We start from the raw sequence: 20,737 nt of genomic DNA on the forward strand, positions 1-20,737 counted from the left end.
GCTTTGTAATTATTTTCACATTATTCTACTTTTGTCTTTGGTCTTGGGTTTCCCTTTGATAGGCAGACTTTAGCTGAGTGGCAGTTTAAAAAGGATTATTTAGTCATAAATACTTGTGTTGAGAGTTAATGTACAGAAATCCTCGAAATAAAAGGCATATGAATATAAACTCCCTGTCTGATTATTTTACTCTATGTGCCGTAAATATGTTTATTTGGAAGTGCGGTCGTTGTGTCCTCGTGATCGCTCCTGTTTCAATCTATTTCCGGGGGATTCCTAAAAAGTAATTGTCTTATTCTGGAAGTTATCCGGAAGTGGTTTTATTGTTTTTTGTTGCTAGCTCGCCTACATTGATAGTCGCCTTTTTTTTTTCAAGGTGGTTTTTGGGGAGAAATCGTCTTCCGTAGTTACGACTATGGAGTCAAATAGTAACGGTACAAATATCTTTCATTTTATCGTATGATGAGTTAGTAGTTGGTAGCCGATCTTTTATCGGGCTGCATCTATGCTAGCTTTAGCTAGCAACGTAGCAGCGGTACACAGGCTAAATGTTATTATCCCAGCACAGCTAAGCTAATAGAACAGCGATTACTCTTTAAAGCTTAATAATACATATTTTATTTGCTTATTGTATTTCTTATTTATGTTTTATCAGTTAGTAATGTTGGCCGTTTACGTTCCTCTGTGTATTCATCTGACTTAAACTAAGAAGATGGTTCTAAAGTGTGTGTATATACATATAATAATAATAATAATACTGTATACATGCAAATTATTAGAAAAGATGATGGTATGACACATTTTCTTATTTTCTAGTTTGTTGTTGGGCCAAATTCCAGATTGTTAATAAATATAATTTCATTTTCGTTAAATAATCATCACTAAAAACACTAAATAGAAGAGTATGGGAAGTGTACCCTGTTATTATGTTATTTGGCATTACTATTTTTATTTAGTAATTATTTTAAGTATTTATTTAGTTTTTATTTGTGCAGGCTTTTCCTTGATTTTCTGGAACTCCTGTGTTTTTCTCAGTGTTATCTTGACCATTAAAGTATATACTTTATTGAATATTTTGATTGTTTAAGCGCTTTGTGACCCTGGTCTGGAAAAGCGCTATATAAATACAAATTACTTACTTACTTACAAAAGCGTTGAACTAATACCTATTTTTAAAGCTATTGTTATGGTTGTTTTTTTTAAAGGCCAAGCAAATGATATCTATATCTTTTTTTCCCAACTTTGTTGTCTCTATCAAGGGAGAGGAGGATGGAAGTCGAGGAATTCGCAACCACACAAAAGCAAGATGAACATGAATATTCTTCGGCAGGAAGCCCTCATTGCGCAGAAAAAAAAGGAAATCGAGGAAAGGATGGCAGAGCAAGCGAAAATAAATGCTCTAGCTGCAAACACAAATTCCACTCTGTAAGTTAATGTCATATAAATGTTTAGTTTAATGCATTTTGAAAGCAAAGTTAAAGAAAGCCTCATACCAGTGTATCATTGCATTATTGTAATGTACATAAATGATATAAAAATACACATGTATACTTTTTTAAATGTGTGTTTATCTTTGTATTTGAATGATGGTTTAATATTGTATTTATATTTCAGCAGTGCTACACAAGATCAAAGCACCTCAAACAAGTTTTCAAATGACGGCAGCTTCTTACAGCAATTCATGCGTATGCAGAAGGATAAACCTAGTTCTGGTTTGTATCTAAATCTATGAAGAATAATCCTCACAATGGTTAAATGCTGTCACTCTTTAAATTTTTTTCTTTTCATCAAATCTTCTAGGTTCTACCAATGAGACAAAAAGTACATCAGTAACTTCCCCGGGAGGAAATTCTCTGCCAAAAAAGGGGATCATTTTTGGAAAGCGACCCGGCATGGGGGTCAGCAGCATGCTCAGCCAGTACAAGAACTATGCTCAATCTAAGAAAAGTCCAGTTCTGAGCCAGAGGCCAAGTGTATTCTCTTCACCAGATGATGACGATGGTGGAGAGGAGGCCGACTTGTCAGATTTCTTAGAAATAAAAGGTAAATGAAGCCTTTGGCCAGCAGGATGAGTCGGACATATCGGTGCATACTGGAGCACGTGGCTTGTGACTGCCATTTTGTCCTTCAAGTAAATGTACTGATAGCCTGCTTAAAGTCTCTCCCCCAGAGGATTCAGACACCAGACTCATTATCAACAAGATGGCCTCCTTTGTGGCGGAGGGTGGACGTGAACTGGAGAGGAAAGCCAAGGAGGATTACAAGGACAACCCTCTTTTCTCGTAAGTCTGAAGGGTAGTAAAGCAAATGTCATCAAGCTGCAGTACGTGTGCCTGTTAATGCTGTCTTTGTTCTTTCAGATTTTTATTTGACACAAATAGTGCAGAATACCTCTACTACAAAAAGAGAGTTGCAGAAATAAGAAAGGATCTTCCCCCTGAAAGGGTCCCTGAGGATGGTAGGATTATCCCCTTTTTAATTAAGATCTGTTGTTTATTCCAACAAAAAGATGACCTTTGATATAATATTACGCCTGGGGAATGTCTGAGATACACTCGGGTTCTTTAAAACAGTTGAGGACATCTTACAAGGCATTTAACCCCTTTTATTTTATCTTGGAAATTTTCATTTACACAATGACATACAGTGGTCCCCCGTTTATTGCAGGGGTTACATTCTCAAAAATTTCCCTCATTAAATGAAATCCGTAAAGTTTTTTCTTACTATTCGAATACATTATGTGGCCTCCTATGTCCTCCTTGCACTCTTTGTAGACTTTTCCCAAACTGTCACTAACACTGTCTGTGTTTAAAAAGAATATTTTAAACATTCTTAATAACCTAATTTAAAAAATGACATTATTAATTAGTAGATGGACAACAGACAAGGTTCAAATGAACAATATTTATTGAAACTTTCAAACTCAACATTGCATGTGAGTTGCCATGCCTTTTAACAACCCTGTCAGTAACGATGTTCTGAGCAGCTCCCATAATGCTTTGCCGCCCAGTCACCTAATCCAAAGCTGCTGTTCACGTTTTGTGTTTATGTGTATTTGCTGTTAGAATAAATCTCTGTTTGTTACAGTGTGAACAAAGGTATGGAGTTTTGTCGTCCCTGACTTATGTTTGCTACTTGTTTAAATATGCAATGCAAAACAAAATCTGCAAGACCTTCCTTGAAGGTCTCACGATGGCGAGGGACCACTGTACTTTTGCTTTATCTGTCTGAATTGAGTCCTAGTTTATTCTCCCAATTCACCTCCACTTGCTCCTCCCTCCTTTTCTTATTCCCCATTAGCTCTAGACTGGCGGTGTATGAAGCCAGTTGAGTTTGGTTCAGTAATAGGTGTGAATTGAGCCCCAGTACTGATAGACTTCTTAAAGTCTCCTCCCCAGTGGACGTGAAAACCCAGCCGGTGCCTGCAAAGCCGTCCGGGTTTGTGGCTGAGGCTAACCCCGACGTGAAACCCGCTGTACAGAACAACAATTATTCAACTTTCAGGTTCGTGTTTGTGATCTCAAAAAATTGATTGAGCTTCGTCTCACACCGCACTTCATCTCCTCAGTTACTCGTATGACCAGCAAAGGCCGACAGAGATTCCCCAACCTGCCTCTGCGACATCCTCTGATAGCCAAAGTCAAGAAACAGCAACTCAACCTGTGAAAAGGAAGAGAAAGAGCCGATGGGGCGCCGAGGACGACAAAGTGCAGTTGCCGATTCCTCCAATGGTTGCCCCACCGAATATGGCTGTTCCAGAAGACTCGCCCGCGCTCTCAGGTGCTTGTGCTGTTGATTTATGATTTCAATGACATTTGTTCATAAAGTTAAATTAAACGGTTTGTTAATTCGAAGTGGAAAGCCTTAAACGTAGATCATTGTATTCAAGAATACAATTTATTTGTGTTCGTTTCACTAGTTGATTTGTGAAGGGAATGGAAAGTTGTGTCACTACGAAGAACTTCTAAAATTATAGCATCAAAGCATAAAATAATCTAACATATTGTGGTTCCATATAGTAGTTTAAAACATACGTTTAGTGTATAAAACTTTATTATAGTTTATTCAGTTTTGGTTTTCTATGTGCCTAAGATGAATATAGCTTCTATTAATAAGACGAGGTCATCAACAAAATACCCAAATAAGTATAAAATGTTACCATTAGTCTAAGCTTGTGTTGTGTAATTCTCTTACATTGAATTCTGAGGAGCACAAATGTGCGTCTAACAACTGATTAGTGATGATGATAGTAATCCTATTCTTTGGTTTGTTTGAAAAGGGAAACTCCTTTCTCTGTTGTTTGTTCCTATTGCAAACACAGACAAATCCAAATAAACTAATCTCTCATCCGTGAAGGATTATGGCACAAGTTGAATGATGAGTCAGGTGGAACATGTAACTCAAACCAAAATTGTAGAGCAGACAAGTCTGTAGTTGTTGTCTCTTACACCTTACGGAGATATTTATAGCTTTAGAACGTTGAATCCCGTCATCTAGGGTTGATCATTGTGACTTAAAATAATGTGAAAATTTTAAAGATTAAATGTATGACAATAACATCTTAGTTAATATGTAACTTGTGAAAAAGTAAGTTCAATTTAATATAAAGAAAATGGCAACTATATCCACTTAATAAAAGAGACATCCTTTTTCATTTCATCTATTATTGTCAAAAGATGATAGAAACGTTGAATTTTGCCTACAGTTAATGTATATTTAGTCAAGACTAGTCAAGCTTGGCTGTCTTTCTGAGGGTTTAATGCTGTGCATACAGCTGTCATCGGTGTTTACTGCGTCGTCAAAGTTGTTTCCTGTGCTGCAGTGGCTGAGTTGCAAGGACTTGGTTACAAGAAGGGGAAACCTGTTGGCCTTGTTGGTGTGAGCGAACTGTCTGAAGAACAGAAGATACAAATAAAGGAGCAACAGGAGGTACGTGAATTAAAATTTCATCATAGAAATTAAAACTTGGTTCGTCGTTGTTCACGGCAGCTGTTTGTTCCCACCAGATGCAAGAGATGTATGAAGTTATAATGAAGCATAAGCGAGCGATGGCAGAGATGCAGGTGATGTGGGAGAAGGCCATCAGAGACCACCAGCATGAGTACGACAGCGATGAAGATGTGGACCAGGAGGCCGGCACCTGGGAGCACCGCTTGCGTCAGATGGAGATGGAGAAAACGCGCGGTCGGTCAACATTTCTATAAGTTTTCCTCGCGTTGAGGTTCAAGCTGTCGGTCATAACACTTTAAGTCTCTTTCTATTTTCAGATTGGGCAGAATCCTTAACAGAAATGGGCCGAGGGAAACACTTTATCGGGGATTTCTTGCCTCCAGAGGAGCTGGACAAGTTCATGGAAACATTCAAGGCACTAAAGGTCAAGAGTTCCCACACTTTTTTTTTCATTCGTTTTCTACCTCTAAAAAAATAACGTCCATCATTGATTTAAAATAAAATAGATGATCAAATATTGATCCCTTTTCAGCATTGTCAGACTGCTCAGGCACCACTGTGTCCTTTGGGTCCTTGAGAGTAGCTCACAGGCCAGTTCAAAATATATTTATTTCATTTTATTGTCTCTTGAAATGTTTGATTTGTGAATAATTAATCCCATGATTTAATTATTCAAGTTTTTGCTTTTAATTTATTTTAGAGTTTAAGCTCATATATGTGGTGGCCAGTGTCCTGTTTTATGCTGTGGTGTGTTGGGGTGGAAATGTGTCCAGGAGGAGTGTCAACAGGTTGGATAGGTTGATCAGAAGGGCTCTGTGGTTGGAATGAAGCTGGACTCACTGGTGACAGTTGCTGAGAGGAGATCACTGGACAAACTACTGTCCATCATGGATGATGACAGTCATCCTCTGAACACTGTCATCAGTGAACAGAGAAGCAGATGGAGCACAAATGCTCCTCCCATGATGCAACACTAATAGACTCAAGGACTCATTAATTCCTCGGGCTATTAGGTTGTTTAATTCTGAGTTTGGGTGCAGGAGTAGAGCGAAAGTATCATGATGTTCTATTCTATGTTAGTCTTTGTATCCTTTGTCTTTGTTATTTTTATGTTCCTCTATGTTTATGTTCCTTATCTTTAGACTTAGATTGTATCATCTTGTTCTTTCTCTTTATTTCTCATTTTTCTTGTTTTTATTTTTATGAATAATTGCTGTGTCTAATTGGGGAAAAAACTATTTAATTTCAATCAATAAAGAGAAAGAAAGTTCAATAAAGTTCTACCTAACATAATATAAAAGTAATTGTTGACGGTGGCTGTTTCGTAACAAGGCCACATTCAGGGTCGTCAGTCTGCAAATGGGATTGTAATCATTCAACCATGCTCGTGCGTTCAAGCTGCTTATTCAAGCCCGAGGCCATAAGTAAAAACAGACAACAGAGCATCATGTACATCACCTTTTGTTCCTCTTCAGAGGTTGGAAATCCTCAAGATTACAGTTAAGTCCTTCCCAGTTTAGCAGAACTTTTAGAGGTTATATCAGGCGGGTTAGATTAAAAAGAGGTTTCTTGTTCTACCTTTTTTCATGTTTAATGTTCACTAAAAGCAAATTATCGAATCGGAGAGTAATCGCTTTGAATAATATTTTCAAAATAAAAAGAAATGATGTCTCATTTTTAAATTAATCTCAATATCCCACTTGTAACGAAGATGAACTTTGCTTGATTTGGCTGTCAAAGTGCAGGAAAAATCATACCTCTACTACTACATACTCAACCAGATTTATCACAAGAATCTTCCTTTGTCCTTCTTGTTCTTCTTCTCTTTCTTGTCCAAATAAAGTTCTGGTTCCCCCATAACTTCATCTGAAAATAAACATTTGAGTGTTTCATATTCATAAAAAAAACGTTTCCCACCTGCAGGAGGGACGGGATCCGGATTACTCGGAGTACAAAGAGTTTAAGTTGACGGTGGAGAATCTCGGTTTCCGTATGCTCATGAAAATGGGCTGGAAGGACGGAGACGGCCTGGGCAGCGATGGACAAGGAATCAAAGCTCCTGTCAACAAGTCAGAAAACGTCAATCAAAAATTAAAAATGCTTTATTAACAAAAGTCTTCATCCCCGTCATTGACTTGTTGTCTTCGACAGAGGAACAACTGCGCTCAACGGAGGAGGATTCGGCGTCGATCGTCCAGCCGAATTGTCAAAAAACGATGACGAATACGACGCCTACAGGAAGAGGATGATGCTTGCCTACCGCTTCAGACCCAACCCACTGGTGAGGATGTTAGAAATGTGTATGACGCCTAATGCAGTTCAGCTTTTAAAGATAGCATTCATCAGTAGAGGGCACTCCACTACCGTTCTTTACAACGACTCTTTCAAGATGAGCTGTAAAGAAGCAGGACTAGTGTATTGAGTGGCTTGAATTTGATATAATTCTATGAATCTTTTTTTTCTTCTACAGAATAATCCAAGGAGGCCGTACTATTGATGTCTTGCTTTTAAACCGGGATTACAAATTCCGCCTGCATCAACCAGTATGAGCTACGAAATGACTGTTGCACAATTGAACCCTTAAAATGGAAAGTGTTACTTTATATATAAGTTTCAAAAAGAGACTCTGATTTGTAAAGGAAAATAAATGCTTTTACCGACGTCCTTCATTATCGTTCACTCAAATACTGTAACGCATCAGGTCCGCCATCTCATGTACCTGATTTCCGTGCTTAGAATGGAAACGTTTGTTCACATAATTCATGTCGAGAGTAAGTTATGAGTCATTTCGCCATTAAAAATGTATGTCCTGTGAGTCATGAATCACTGCTTTGTCTCATTACTCAAAAGGTGTTCACAGAAGTCTCTTCTAAATGTTGCACTGCTATATATAGGCTGACTTTATAACATATCCTTATTATCATCATCCATTATTTAATTAAAATCCGTCCGCAATCTTTCACTATGACAAGCCTTCTTCGGGCTCTGTCAGCACTGGAGAGGGAGAGACTGATCAGTGAAATCAGACCTCCAGGTTTCCATTCCTTGGGGGGGTTTAAGTGGGATAAATATAACTCTGAAATCCCAGCTAAGCAAGACCCACCGTCGGGCCCCCCATATCAATATTAAAAAGCTTAAATCGACAACATACTAATCCCCTGTATCAAAAATGTTACACTGAGGGCTTTATTTACTTGTCTTATCTTGTGTAATAAAATATAATGTTTTGTTTACAACACTAAAAAAGTGTATGGTTCTGATTAAAGATAAAGTTAATGTTTTATTTACTTTTAAGACCACTGTTGTGAAATGTGAGACAACCGGAAAGAAGTAGGGATGTTTTTTATTGTCGTTTTAAAGCCTAGTAAGCCACGCAACTTGCCTATAGTTTAAACAAATCTCTCTGATAATAGTGATTCTACATTGGGGTCAAAGAGTAGTTCAATACTTGGACAAGTCATTTTATAAACCTTTTTTTGGGGGGAGTTTTAATCTACATATTGATAGTCAGCTTTTCTGGAGAGAAATGAGCCCCCATGAATTGTAGATGTGCAAACTGTATCCTTTTTTTGTTTTTAATTTAGGTTTTGTACATTTTCTGATTTTTGTTCTTATTATTAAGGAGATATATCAGCTGGAATTAATTTGAATGAACCATAAGCATGATTTTAAAATGATCAGAAATATAAAAAATGCCATACATCAATAGAAAACTTTATAAACTTCCACTTATATGACGTGTAAATAGAAACAAAAACTATGTGCGTGCACCAGACATCTTTTAAGTTTTAAGAAGCGGCGTCTGAACTGAGGGCAACTTTGATTTGACGCATCATGCGGGACTGTCAGTGCCAGAGTCGGGGAGAGGTAAACAAGATGGCGACAACCTGAGCGGCGAGAGCGAACGAACGAAGAGTCACAACATCGAGCCGATGCTCCATTTCACCCCGTGTTACACGTTTGTTTGCGACGAGGACCACCGGAGGAAAGGCACGCGTTGATCGACCGAAGCTGCGGCGAGAAATCGCAAGGATTTCAGGTAAGATAAGGGAATGGTTAGCTTGTTTGCTAACACCCCCCGGTTAGCCTGCGTTAGCTGGATGTATGTGCTGGTCACCTCCGGGTGGAACTGGAGATTTCTCCTCCAGCTGCACGGTGCTACACAGTATGCATGCAAAAACATTTCTAATACCCTTGCATTTTGAACTATAAACGAGAAACAATTTTGTGTTTAAATGTTAGCTGAACCATAGTTGCTTATCATGGTTAGCTACGGCGCTGTGACGTTGTTTCGAGTTACGGTAGGACGGCTGCAGTCGTCACGGATGCGCCGCTACTGTACATTTACACGCATATATTTGACCATAAGTGGGTAATATTCCCCCAAAAGTTGCACGAATGAGTTGCATGGTTCGCTGGTTCATTCAAGCCTACATGCTAGCAACTAAGCTAACTAACTCTTGAGCAGACAGATGCAGTCGGTTCTCTAACAAACTTAATACATTTCGACATTTTAATGCAAAATAAAAACGTTTTTCCCCTGTTCATGATCTACCAGATAACAAAAGACATGTTTACTGGCATCGACATAGTCAACGCCAACCCACAACATACGTTAAAACCATTTTATTGGTTGGTTAGTTCATCTTAAACAGGGGAATGCATCTTACTTTGTTTGTCCATAGTTATAGCACCACGACCTTAAAAATGTCCAGACAGTTTTCAAATTAAGATTATTTAATAAACCTTAAAGGGTATTTTTTTAAAATGGGTCACAAAATGTTTATAATAATTTATTTCTGTAGAGGTGGAAATATTCTAAATAAAGGGGATCAAACTTAATCACAAATGGGGCCAAAATCTTTTAAGTTTAAGCACGAAATCTTGTATCACCAATCTTCTCAATGAGTTATCGTAAGTCTCGGTATATTGTTCGACATTGGAAATATATTTTATTTATTTAATCTTAAACACTGGCATCTTTATATGTTGCAGTATCAACATAAACCTTAATCTACCTTTTATTTTTGAGATTACCATTCACTGGGCCACTTTAACTAACTTGGTGGTCAAGTTTTGGCCCTAGCACCAGAATTTGACATGTGTCAAATAAAAATAATGATGCTCTACCCCCCCCAAAAAAATGCATTTTAGCATATGAAGCGATATGCTCCTGTTACAGAGGAATGCTGCGATCAAAGACAAACTAATGGCTTCTGTGTAAAATAAATCTCTAGCTGCCTGCTATGGCTTCAGCAAGCACTTGCAGTATGTATGCTCATCTTCGCGGTACGTTATCTGCACTGTGGCACATGCCAGCTGGTGATAAGGGTGGCGATGATGGACTCGATTATGTGGGCGGCAAGAGTGCCATTATCAAGTTGTGATTCAACTGTTGCGGGATTTTAAAAGCTCTGCCTTCTTAGTCAAGTCTCCGATGGGACTTGAGTGTCCATGAAATCTGATAACCTCACACTTACAAGAATAGTTTCACCTCTGAGTGGTTGATTTGGAGCTGGATTGTGTCACTTTAGAATTGATGATGATTCTCCATTACAGGGAGTCCAGAGAGCGGCGCAGGCATGGAGGACACCTGAGGGGAGAAGGAAAAGTCGATCGGATGGCTTGGTTTGCCTCCAGATGCTGGACTGAATTTTGTATTTACCTGCATATCTGAGCTTGGTTCCACTCCAAGTACACACACACACACACCATGCAGCATGGACTTGTTAAAGAGCAGCTGTGCTTCATGGCCTTGAACCGGGACTGGCTTCCTAAACACACAGGACGACGTTATTAATTACAACTCACCTTAGCTAAGCTAGACCTGAGTCACTTTCATAACCACACTTCCTGTTGCACTACTCTCTGAAAATGTGTTGTACGAAACACTGATCCGTCACTGGACCAAAAAAAAAACGTTTTACGTCAGCTCGCAGCTTTTTGCTCAATCACGGTCGAAATGTTTACAGATTAGTATTGAACTTCCCCCGCTTTTCGCTCGTCTGGTGCCCAGTATTTTAAATTTCTATCGATTCTCGTGGAACTAATTTTAAAGGCTCCGGGGGATTCCTGCGAAGTCCTAATTGTTACTTAGTTCCTCTTCTCTGGAGTCATCGCTCCCACCTGCTCGTCCGTCAGTCATGAGTGCCGACGAGATCCATCAACTGGACTACCTGAATGAGAACGAACTGATGGAAATGGATACGTTCATTCATCGGATCGACTCCACTGAGGTGATATACCAGCCCAGGAGGAAGAGGGCGAAGCTGATAGGGAAGTACTTGATGGGGGATCTTCTCGGGGAAGGATCGTATGGCAAAGTAAAAGAGATGCTGGACTCTGAGACTCTCTGCCGCCGGGCTGTTAAGATACTAAAGAAGAAGAAGCTGAGGAGGATTCCGAATGGGGAGGCCAATGTGAAGAAGTAAGTGCTGAAACCTTTTTTTTTTAAATTTAGATGGAAATGTATTCTGTGAAAAAGAAAACGGTCTGTAGGAAGTTTATTTTAGTATAAATGAAACATTTGAAATGATTTTATCTTGGTCGCCGTTGGCACGACTTCAGTCTAAACTGGACACAGAGCAGCTGCTGTACATGCTGGAAATTCACTCAACCTCTTCAACTATGTCCTGTCCAATAACTCTAAGAGGAGAATGAATGACTCGCATGTAAATGCATTAACACTATATTCTTTAATGGATTAAAAGACCCTTTCTTTTGTCCATGCACCCAAAAAAAACAACTGCTTGTTGTTATAAATCCAAACAGATTTCATGGATTTTGCCCAAAATTATGATTTTTATGTTCCCGATGAGAGGCCAGGAAAAGAAGACATGGCGGGGGGAAAAAAAGGGTACATTGATGGTGCATGACTCATCAGAGGTAGACCCATGGGTGTAACCAGCAACTCATGTCAATGGCATTCTGTACTTTGGTTTAAAGCTCATAGCATTGGCAGACACAACTGTCTTTGTTCAGCAGTTTACATTCCAATTCAATAACTTACCCACCTTTTATAAATAAACCTGTTAAAGCGTTAAAATGATATTTATCGTTCTCCTCGTCCGGGTGATTCACAGCATCTTTCGCTTGAAGAGTTGGGCAGAGAAGAGAGATGTGATAAGCGATGGCTGATACTTGGTTAATCTAATCTCGGCTTCATTTCTCTGCACTTGTATTTTTGTCATCGCTGAAGATTTAATCACACGGCGAGTTCTTTAATTATTGCAGCGGTCTTTGAAGTGAGCACGAGCTAATTTTAGAGTGTTGTTGAACTGTCGGATGAGTTCACAGACTCGCTGTGCTCGAAGGATTTTACATTTTTGTTAAGTGAGTCATTCGGTCCAATACTTAAGAATTTAATTTAGGTATTTATTCTGTTGGTTTGATGGTGAAAGTGCACTGGGTTTTTCTGCTCCAAATGCATCTTTTCACTCTCTTAAATACACCATTTTATAGCTGTTTTTTTCAAAACGATTGATTTAATTGGAGTTCATTCCAATTGTGGGAGTAGTCCTATGTACACTGTTTTAATTTCACTACAATTCCAGTTTTTTAATCTTTTTCCTGAAGGGATTGAGTAGTTTGGGTTGGGTTTTTTTTAACTGGAAAATAAGTCTTCCCACTTTCAGTAAATTTCAGCAACTCCCATTCCTTGGATTGAACAGATCCGCCAAACGTTTCCTCCTCCTGAAGTGTTTCCATGGTAATGGGCTTGCCCACACTGGCAATGATTGAGCAATACTACACTGTTTCTATGGTGAATTGCAGAGTCACACCATTCCCTTTTTTGGTGCGGCAGCCGGGAGCGCAAATAGCTAGAAAGTTACTTATCCCCCCACTGTGAACTCCTTCATGTTTGGGTCGCAGGTCCGTTTAGAAATGTTAGAGTTTTATCCCAAACAATAGAATTAATATTAGAAACGCTTTGTTGAATCAGAAACAGAAAACTTAATTCCCAGTAATGTAAAGAACAAACAGGATTGTTGCTTTGCAAATTAAATAATTTTCATTAAGAAATGCTATTAACAAAGTTAACTCTTGATGTAAAGTGTTGCATCTTTGTCTTTTCCCTTAAATTGAAAAGAAACGAGAGATTGTTGATGGGTTTTTAGGCTCATGCTTGGCTTGCATCCATTTCATCTCGCTCTACTGCATATATTTGCCAAAAGTTCCGTATGCACAATGAGTGAACAATGTTTGTCACCGTTGGACTCAAAGCATCCAAAACTCACAACATCTTAGACGAATTGAAAAGTTTTGTACACGTGCACTGTCAAACTGAGGAAACAAGCATGTTGAGGAATGTTTAATTTTCATAGGTAGCTTATGTGGATTTTGAAACATAATCTGACTTTTGGACTCTTAAAATGTATCGCTGTAATTCAAAAAATGTCTTTCTAAAGTGGACCTTTTGGCTACAAATCTTATTGTAGCTTATTGTAAGTTCATAAATGAAATCCCACCTAATCTTTCTGCACAGCAATCATGAAGTTATAATTTAACACGAGTAACTTTTAAATTTGTTTTTTAACTGGCCTTGTCTCTGTGACCCTACAGGGAGATCCAGCTGCTCAGAAGACTCCAACATAAGAATGTGATTCAGTTGGTGGACGTTCTGTACAATGAAGAGAAACAGAAAATATATCCTTTCATCAATCTTTTTTTAATAAGCTTCATTAAATGGTTGTCCAATAATTGAATCGGTTTATTTCCTTTAACCCCTGTGTACGTACATGGTAATGGAGTATTGTGTTTGTGGGATGCAAGAAATGTTGGACAGCGTCGCTGAGAAAAGGTTTCCAGTATTTCAGGCTCACGGGTAAGTCTTTTTTTCCCCTTCTCTCCCCCTTCTCTGCTCTCTTTGACTGACTTTCTGCTAAACTTAGCCTGTTCCCTGCTGTGATGAAGCACCTAAGTTTAGCTGCAGGGGCCTCCTCTTTGGGAATAGATGCATGAATGTCTGATGTATGTCTTTGCCAAAAACAACTTTTAACCTTCTGAAATCTTCATGTTTAACCCAATAATATACCTAAGATATTTGCTTTTGTTGTCCAGGTACTTTTGCCAACTCTTGGATGGCCTCGAATATTTGCACAGCCAAGGAATAGTTCACAAAGACATCAAACCGGGAAACCTGCTGCTGACTACGGATGGAGCGCTCAAAATTTCTGACCTTGGAGTAGCAGAGGTGAGATTCTTTTTTCTTTTTCTTTTTTTTTGAAGCTGATGGTTGTTGGCTCATGCTATGTCAACTTACTGCCAATTAAAATCAAGTTAATCTGACAAATGCAGCTCGTGCTAGACCACCAGCAGGTGTCAGTTGAGATCCCTGTCTGTAAAGTTTGTAAAAAGGTGTTCAAAATGGTCAAGAATTTCTCTCTTTTTACTAATGGCAATACAGGAGAAACATTGTATGCTCTTCATTTCCATTGCATTAGTGTTTACCATTATGTATTATATAGCATGTAATTTTTATTAGAATTACAATGACAAATTAAAATCAGAATTATTTTAAACATGAACATTTTTGTGATGTCCTTCATTCTCAAATTTTGTTTTGACTGTGCAGTTTACCTTTAAAAATGATCTAGCACATGTGAATAGCCAAGACACAAACTCATATTTAATTTGCCTTTCTATTGTTTCAGGCCCTACACCCGTTTGCAGACGACGACACGTGCCGCACCAGCCAGGGCTCGCCGGCCTTCCAGCCCCCAGAGATCGCCAACGGACTGGACACCTTTTCAGGGTTCAAAGTGGACATCTGGTCCGCTGGAGTAACACTGTGAGTGACCGTAGCTGTAAATATATATCCTGTGTTAGGAGTTGCATCACATGTTGCTGCAAATATATATTTTTCCAGATACAACCTCACGACGGGCGTGTATCCATTTGAGGGGGACAACATCTATAAGCTATTTGAGAACATTGGAAAAGGAGACTACACTATTCCAGAGGAGTGTGGACCGCTGCTGTCAGACCTGCTACAAGGTATACTTGAAACTATTCTTGCGCCAGTTTTTATCTTGATAATTGTTCTTTTTTAACTTTGGCCATTGAGATTTTATGAATAATTTGGAACGCCAGTACTCGAAGATTTTGGATAAGGTTTGGTAGGTTAGGTAGAACTTTATTGAAATTGTTTTTTTCCAATTAGACACAGCAATACAGAAATTTTTCATAAAAGTAAAAATAAGAACGAGCACAAAGAGAAAGAACAATATGATACAATGTAAAACTAAAGATAAAGAACATGGATCAAAGAAAAATGACGGACAAAGGATAAAAAGATTAACATAGAACAGAACATCATGATACTTTTACTTCACTCCTGCCCCTGAACTCAGAAAATAATAAATGAAGAGATAAAATATTAATATAATATTTGAGGTAAAAGTATTGTAACTGTATATTGTCGCATATTTTTAATCGCCTCTAAAAATGGTTTACTGGATTTTATATCTGTTTCATTTGCTCAGACGTCGTGTCTTTTGATGGTTTAAAGCAGAAGACAAAATATCAGCTGAGATTGTGAACCACATTGCAAAACAATCTCCCTTCATTTAAACAATATCAAGGTTTTAAGCTCCAAGAATGCACTCAGAAAATGTGATAAACCTTTTTGTTTTGTGCAAAAGAAAGTGGAAATATTGTTAATGGCAAATTAAACGTGAGGTAATCAAATTTTTTTAAAATAATTCTTATTGTTGATTCACCCATGGTCATAATCTTGGTTAGTGTCCGTCATTCGTCATATCCGGTCTATCTCGGTGTCGCTTTTTGAAGAGCCCACCAGTGATGTCACGTTTCTGTATCTGAACAAGGAGCATAATGGACATTATTATTCATCATTGGATGTCAAATTTTCTGACTTTTTTCGACTGATTCTTTCAGTGGTATAGGCAGGAAAACGTACTGGAAAAGAGCCTCGCCTAGAATATTTTTCACCAGCTGCCACTGGTTCTTTTATTCTTTTGTGTGGGGCCGTACTTGTGCTCTGGTGCTTATGGTGTCTTTCGTGTGACTTGTGTCCAGTAGGTGGTGCTGTGGCATCGAGATATTATGCTATGTTGCCAGAGGAGCGGGATTCCTTCAGTCCAGCATGCAGAATTCCCTCCAGCAGTTGTGTAGTTTGTTGATGTGGATCACCGAGCAGAATATTAAGTACTTGTGCAGACCAGTACCAAACCTTATATGGATTTGAAAATATGGCTTTTAACAGAAGAGCAAGATCTGCCCGCCCCCCCCCTCCTCCCTGTATATCAAAGATGACGAACATGTTTCTCCAACGATAAGCGTGAGTCCAGGATTAGTATTCTTGTTTTCTTGAGATGATTCATACCTGCGAGGAAAATCAATCCTCACTCTGCAGCTGCAATTACATTTGTAAAGGTAAAAACCTCCACAATGTCTTTCCATTATTACTCATCCCGCTCCTTCTGTGTGTGTGTGTGACGTGTGTGTGTGTGATGACGCAGCAGAGAGACCGACCGTCTGCCCATAATGGCGTAGTCTATAATAAGCTCCAGGCTACAAAAGGTGTCCTTCAGCCACAATCCTGTCGGCTCTGCACACAGCCCTCATCTGCTGCTTGGGGACCATTACATTATTAGCCTGGATGTACACAACATAACCACGGACTAATTACTGCAGACCCCAAGAGGACCCACAGTCTGCCACCTCACTCTTTTTTCCTGCAGCTCGATTATTAGCTGAAGAAAATCTTGTCCATCTTTTTTTCCTTCATCTCTGCAGTGTGTGAGACTCTGGCTGGTTGCAAAAGTAACCATGTTTCTAAAACTGCCCAAGAGTGAGGCTTCGGGGCCACATGTGGCCTTTTGTCCGAGGCGGCCATGATTTCAGAGTGAAATTACAAAACTTAAAGCAGTATTTTATTTTTGGTTTAATGGTCTTCCCTTCCATTTTAAGTTTGTCTACCCAGTCGCTATAAATAATTTGATTTTAATGTTTGAAATATTTTTCGGCAAATTATTTAATGGAAGAAAACCTTTCTCAGCTATTGTCTGTCCCTACAAATAAACTTAATTTCTGTAAATTAAATTTAAATGTTTTACCATCAAATTTTGTCATTGTAACTACTTGAATAGAAAATACTACCACTTTTACTCAGAATCTTAAATTAAATTTCTATAAAATGACATGTCCAGTTACATTTTATGTAATATTTATTTATGGCATTTTAATTGCATGTTCTGTCCTTTACCTCACAATGTAAAGTTGTAAATGCACTTGCTTTATGGCCATTAAACGTCAAAGACAAAAAGCGCAACAAGCAAAAATGCTATTTAAAGAGTAATGTGATCGAGTTAAAGCGATGACGTGTGCCGGCAGTTCATTCCTTTCAACATGATGTCATCAGCTCTATGAGGGTCAGTGGTGTACGAGATTAACTTCCTTGTACGACATCATGTTTGCACTCTGCTGACTCTAGCAGCACGACGCTGAAATGAACAAAGTTACAGGGGCATTCAAAGTCCAATTACTAGTGACTCACTTGACCTTTTTCTATTTCCAGGAATGCTGGAGTACGACCCCGCTAAGAGGTTTTCCATACAAAACATAAGGCAACACAAGTGAGTATATGCTGCTGTTAATTTGCTCTTGCTGGTCTAGAGTTCTTTTGTAAAACGAAGTCTTGTCTATTCTTTAGCTGGGTGAGGAAGAAACACCCCCCTTCCGAGATCCCCGTGCCCATCCCACCTAGTGCGGAGAGCAGGGACCCGTGGAGGAGCATGACGGTGGTGCCCTACCTGGAGGATCTGCACGGCTACACTGAGGAGGACGATGACGAACTCTACGATGCCGAGGATGAGATCATATACACTCAGGACTTTACAGTGCCAGGTCTGTGGGACTCCATGTTGATTTTTCTGCCACGAGTGAAATGTGTACAAACTGGTACTTCAGGTACTGTTGGACCTACTGTATAAACTTGATTTCACCCAAGCAATGAACTATTATGCAGCCAAAGTCGCTAACGTTAGCATTAGCATTTATATTTTTATTATCAAAAACAATGAGAGGTGCCAGGGGAAAAATTTATATGATGCTGTATCAATATTCAACAGCTCTATATTGATTTAAAAAATCATATATATATATATACACACACATGATTTTGTTTTTGTTTTTTTCATTTTTATCAGTTACTACAAATATTACTAACTTACTTACTTACTAAATATAGTGTGTATAAAATTATTTTTATTTACCAATTGCAAAGTTCTAAACTTTTTTGCTTTTCAATGTGACTTCCGGTCACCTCAGATCCCGGCGATGACTGAGGATGAGAGGATACTGTCAAGTCCATCAGCTTCTAAAGCTGACGTTTTTTTGGGTTTCAAAACAAATTAAAGGAGTTACGACTTTGTCAAGAATCATATGGTCTTCAAGTACTCTGCAGTACTACAAATATAACCTTGTTCCTACAGTTTCGCAAAATATATAGTATCGTTAACCCTGTATCGTGATGCGCATCGTATCACTAGATAAATAAACCTCCCTAAAACAACTTTTAAAAAATGTAATGATTTACCATTATTTGAATATACTACTGCCACCTCCCGCTGAGAATCATTGTTAAGAATTATATTTGCCGTTATGCTAAAAAGGTATTGAGTTATACAGATATAATAAATGTAGGTCAACAATAATGATGCTTTAAAAATCATGTCTCTCTCAAATTTCATTTTTTTAAACTATTTTTAAAGATTGGATGTTGACCAAGAATAAAAAAAAAATTAATTGCAGATTAATGACTAACAATAGTGTTTCGCTTCTAAGCTTATTTTAAAACATGTCATGTCCGTCCTCAACGGATCCATGGCTCTTCCAAGCATTATATTAATGAAATATGTTTTTCCTTGAAGACTCTAATGATCCTTATTATCTAATTATCCTTGTAGATCAGATCTGATTTTATTTATTATTTTAAGACCCCTCCTTTTTTCTTTTTTTTTTTTTTTTTCTCCACCGCCGCCGAGCCCAACAATCGCAGACCTTGGTCAGTTGCTAGGCAACCGCCTGCAATCATAAATTCGCCAGTCTCTAGCTTGGAGTGGTGCCCCACATAAAGCCCAATGGAGCAGCAGAATGTGAATGAAGTGATCCAAAAATAGTCCACTTCAATAGGTTTTGGCGTGGGAGTGTGAATAGTTTCCCGGGATTCACTCCCACACGGACACAAACGCGTGCAGCACACACACATCTGTATTTAAAAGTGAAAAGTAGGGTACTTCTATTTTGTCTGTTTGTCGATCTTGATCTAATGTTTATTGGTCGATGGGTTCTAGGACAAGTGGTCGAGGAAGAGGACGAGCAGGACGACGAGGACCACGGTCCGGCCGTAGCCAAGCCCGTGTGCGTCAACGGCACCGAGGGGGGCTCCTTGAACAGCAAGGCCAAAGCCGAGCGACGGTCCTCCTCCTCATCCAACCCCTCACGCAAAGGCGTGTCCACGGCTAGCAAGATCCGCAAGCTCTCCACCTGCAAACAACAGTGACCTCTCCCGCCTCCTCATCTCCTCCCTCTGCAACACCTGGTGAGGTCGCCTCGAAGAAAAAAAAAAAGAACTCGAATCATTTTTTGCAAACTATTATTCAGAACTTTATTGCAGTGGAAGTGGAAAAGCCTCATTTGTGCGACATGTTTTTTTATAAGTAGTTTCACTGGCAGTGCGAGGCTGTTTGTCACGGCTGCAGTGCAGAGGAGACGCTTTTCATTTCAGCCGATGACTCACTCCACGAGACGGATGTTTGCTTCTGCACCCTCTCCCTCGCTACTGTACCGTCTTCATCTCGGCCTCTCTCTTGTCCCTCCCAGGTCGACGTGTCCACGTCCTTCTGCGTCGGGAGACGTCCGACCCACCCTCGCACACAAAAGCCCACCCCCCCAACCCCCTACAGAGTCCCGGCTTGATGTGGCATGAGAGAAGATGAGGACAACAGCATGACATGTTCTTTGCTCTGAGACTGGGTTGGCTATTAGGACGGTTTTCTGTTTTTTTTTCTCCTGAATTATGCCTTCTTTCAACATCTGTTGTCATCCAGCCACGTCCTCCAGTCTGAGAAGGACCCGTGCTGCACTGGACGTTACAAACACTGACACCTCGGTTTATTTACCTCCTTGACCTTTTTACAAAAAAAAAAACCTTAATGACCGTTTCTAAGGCACATTGTGGTGTTTAAAAAAAAAAAAAGAAAAAATTAAAGCAGAAGAAAGTCTTGAATAATTCTGTATTTAAACTTGTGACGAGCGCAAAAAATATCTACTACCATCATGTTAAACCTGCATGCTGTACAGAGCTGAGGAGCCGCTCGGTTTGTGGACGGGACCGGCCGACTGATCCACCTGTTGGGGATTTTTAATTTCCACTTAGGCTTTTTTTTTTTTTGTTTTTCTTTTTTTCCAATGGATATTTTTTAATTGTATTATTTATATAAAACATGTCCCAAAGTGGTTGTGGACCCGATCCTTTCATGTTTGGTGTCCGTCACGGTAGCTTCAGAAGGGTGGTGTCACCGTGATGATGTGCTTCTGACCGCCGCTCTCATCTCTCGTGTTCAACCACAGCATCATCATCATCATCATCATCAGATGCTCGCAGGGAATGGATGTGAGAGCAGGTGAGTCACACAGAGAGTGCAGCTTCCTACGTCATCAGAGCTGATGCAAAGGTCCTCCATTCATGGACAAGTACGAGGAAATGACTGTGTTAACGGGCAGAACACTTTTTTTCTTTTTTTTTTCTCCAAGTGAAAAG

The 20,737-nt window shown here is 39.2% G+C and overlaps 2 protein-coding genes across 3 annotated transcripts; both read left to right on the top strand.

The window, feature by feature from the left end:
• The first annotated feature begins 315 nt into the window (after positions 1–315).
• Positions 316–7,757, top strand: sugp1 (SURP and G patch domain containing 1). Of its 2 annotated transcripts, none has more exons than XM_087810985.1 (14): positions 316–434; positions 1,260–1,425; positions 1,615–1,712; positions 1,801–2,043; positions 2,159–2,282; positions 2,361–2,458; positions 3,387–3,504; positions 3,569–3,780; positions 4,823–4,929; positions 5,007–5,184; positions 5,268–5,374; positions 6,874–7,019; positions 7,102–7,231; positions 7,421–7,757. In XM_087810985.1, the coding sequence occupies exons 1-14, from the start codon at positions 416–418 to the stop codon at positions 7,445–7,447; spliced, it is 1,773 nt and encodes a 590-aa protein (XP_087667111.1). In that variant the 5' UTR covers positions 316–415; the 3' UTR covers positions 7,448–7,757. The 2 variants fall into 2 exon arrangements, with proteins under 2 accessions (XP_087667111.1, XP_087667112.1); XM_087810986.1 differs by having other exon boundaries at positions 1,618–1,712.
• A 1,045-nt stretch (positions 7,758–8,802) lies between these two features.
• On the top strand, positions 8,803–20,433 carry stk11 (serine/threonine kinase 11). The gene is made up of 11 exons (XM_087811075.1): positions 8,803–8,989; positions 10,510–11,377; positions 13,513–13,596; positions 13,685–13,774; positions 14,011–14,143; positions 14,604–14,740; positions 14,819–14,946; positions 17,492–17,549; positions 17,627–17,820; positions 19,269–19,516; positions 19,798–20,433. Exons 2-10 carry the CDS (start codon positions 11,094–11,096, stop codon positions 19,475–19,477), a joined length of 1,317 nt encoding a protein of 438 aa, XP_087667201.1. The 5' UTR covers positions 8,803–8,989; positions 10,510–11,093; the 3' UTR covers positions 19,478–19,516; positions 19,798–20,433.
• Positions 20,434–20,737: the final 304 nt, after the last annotated feature.

The sequence above is a fragment of the Callionymus lyra genome, chromosome 16, assembly GCF_982586985.1.
Source record: "Callionymus lyra chromosome 16, fCalLyr1.hap1.1, whole genome shotgun sequence".
Taxonomy (NCBI): Eukaryota; Metazoa; Chordata; class Actinopteri; order Syngnathiformes; family Callionymidae; genus Callionymus; species Callionymus lyra.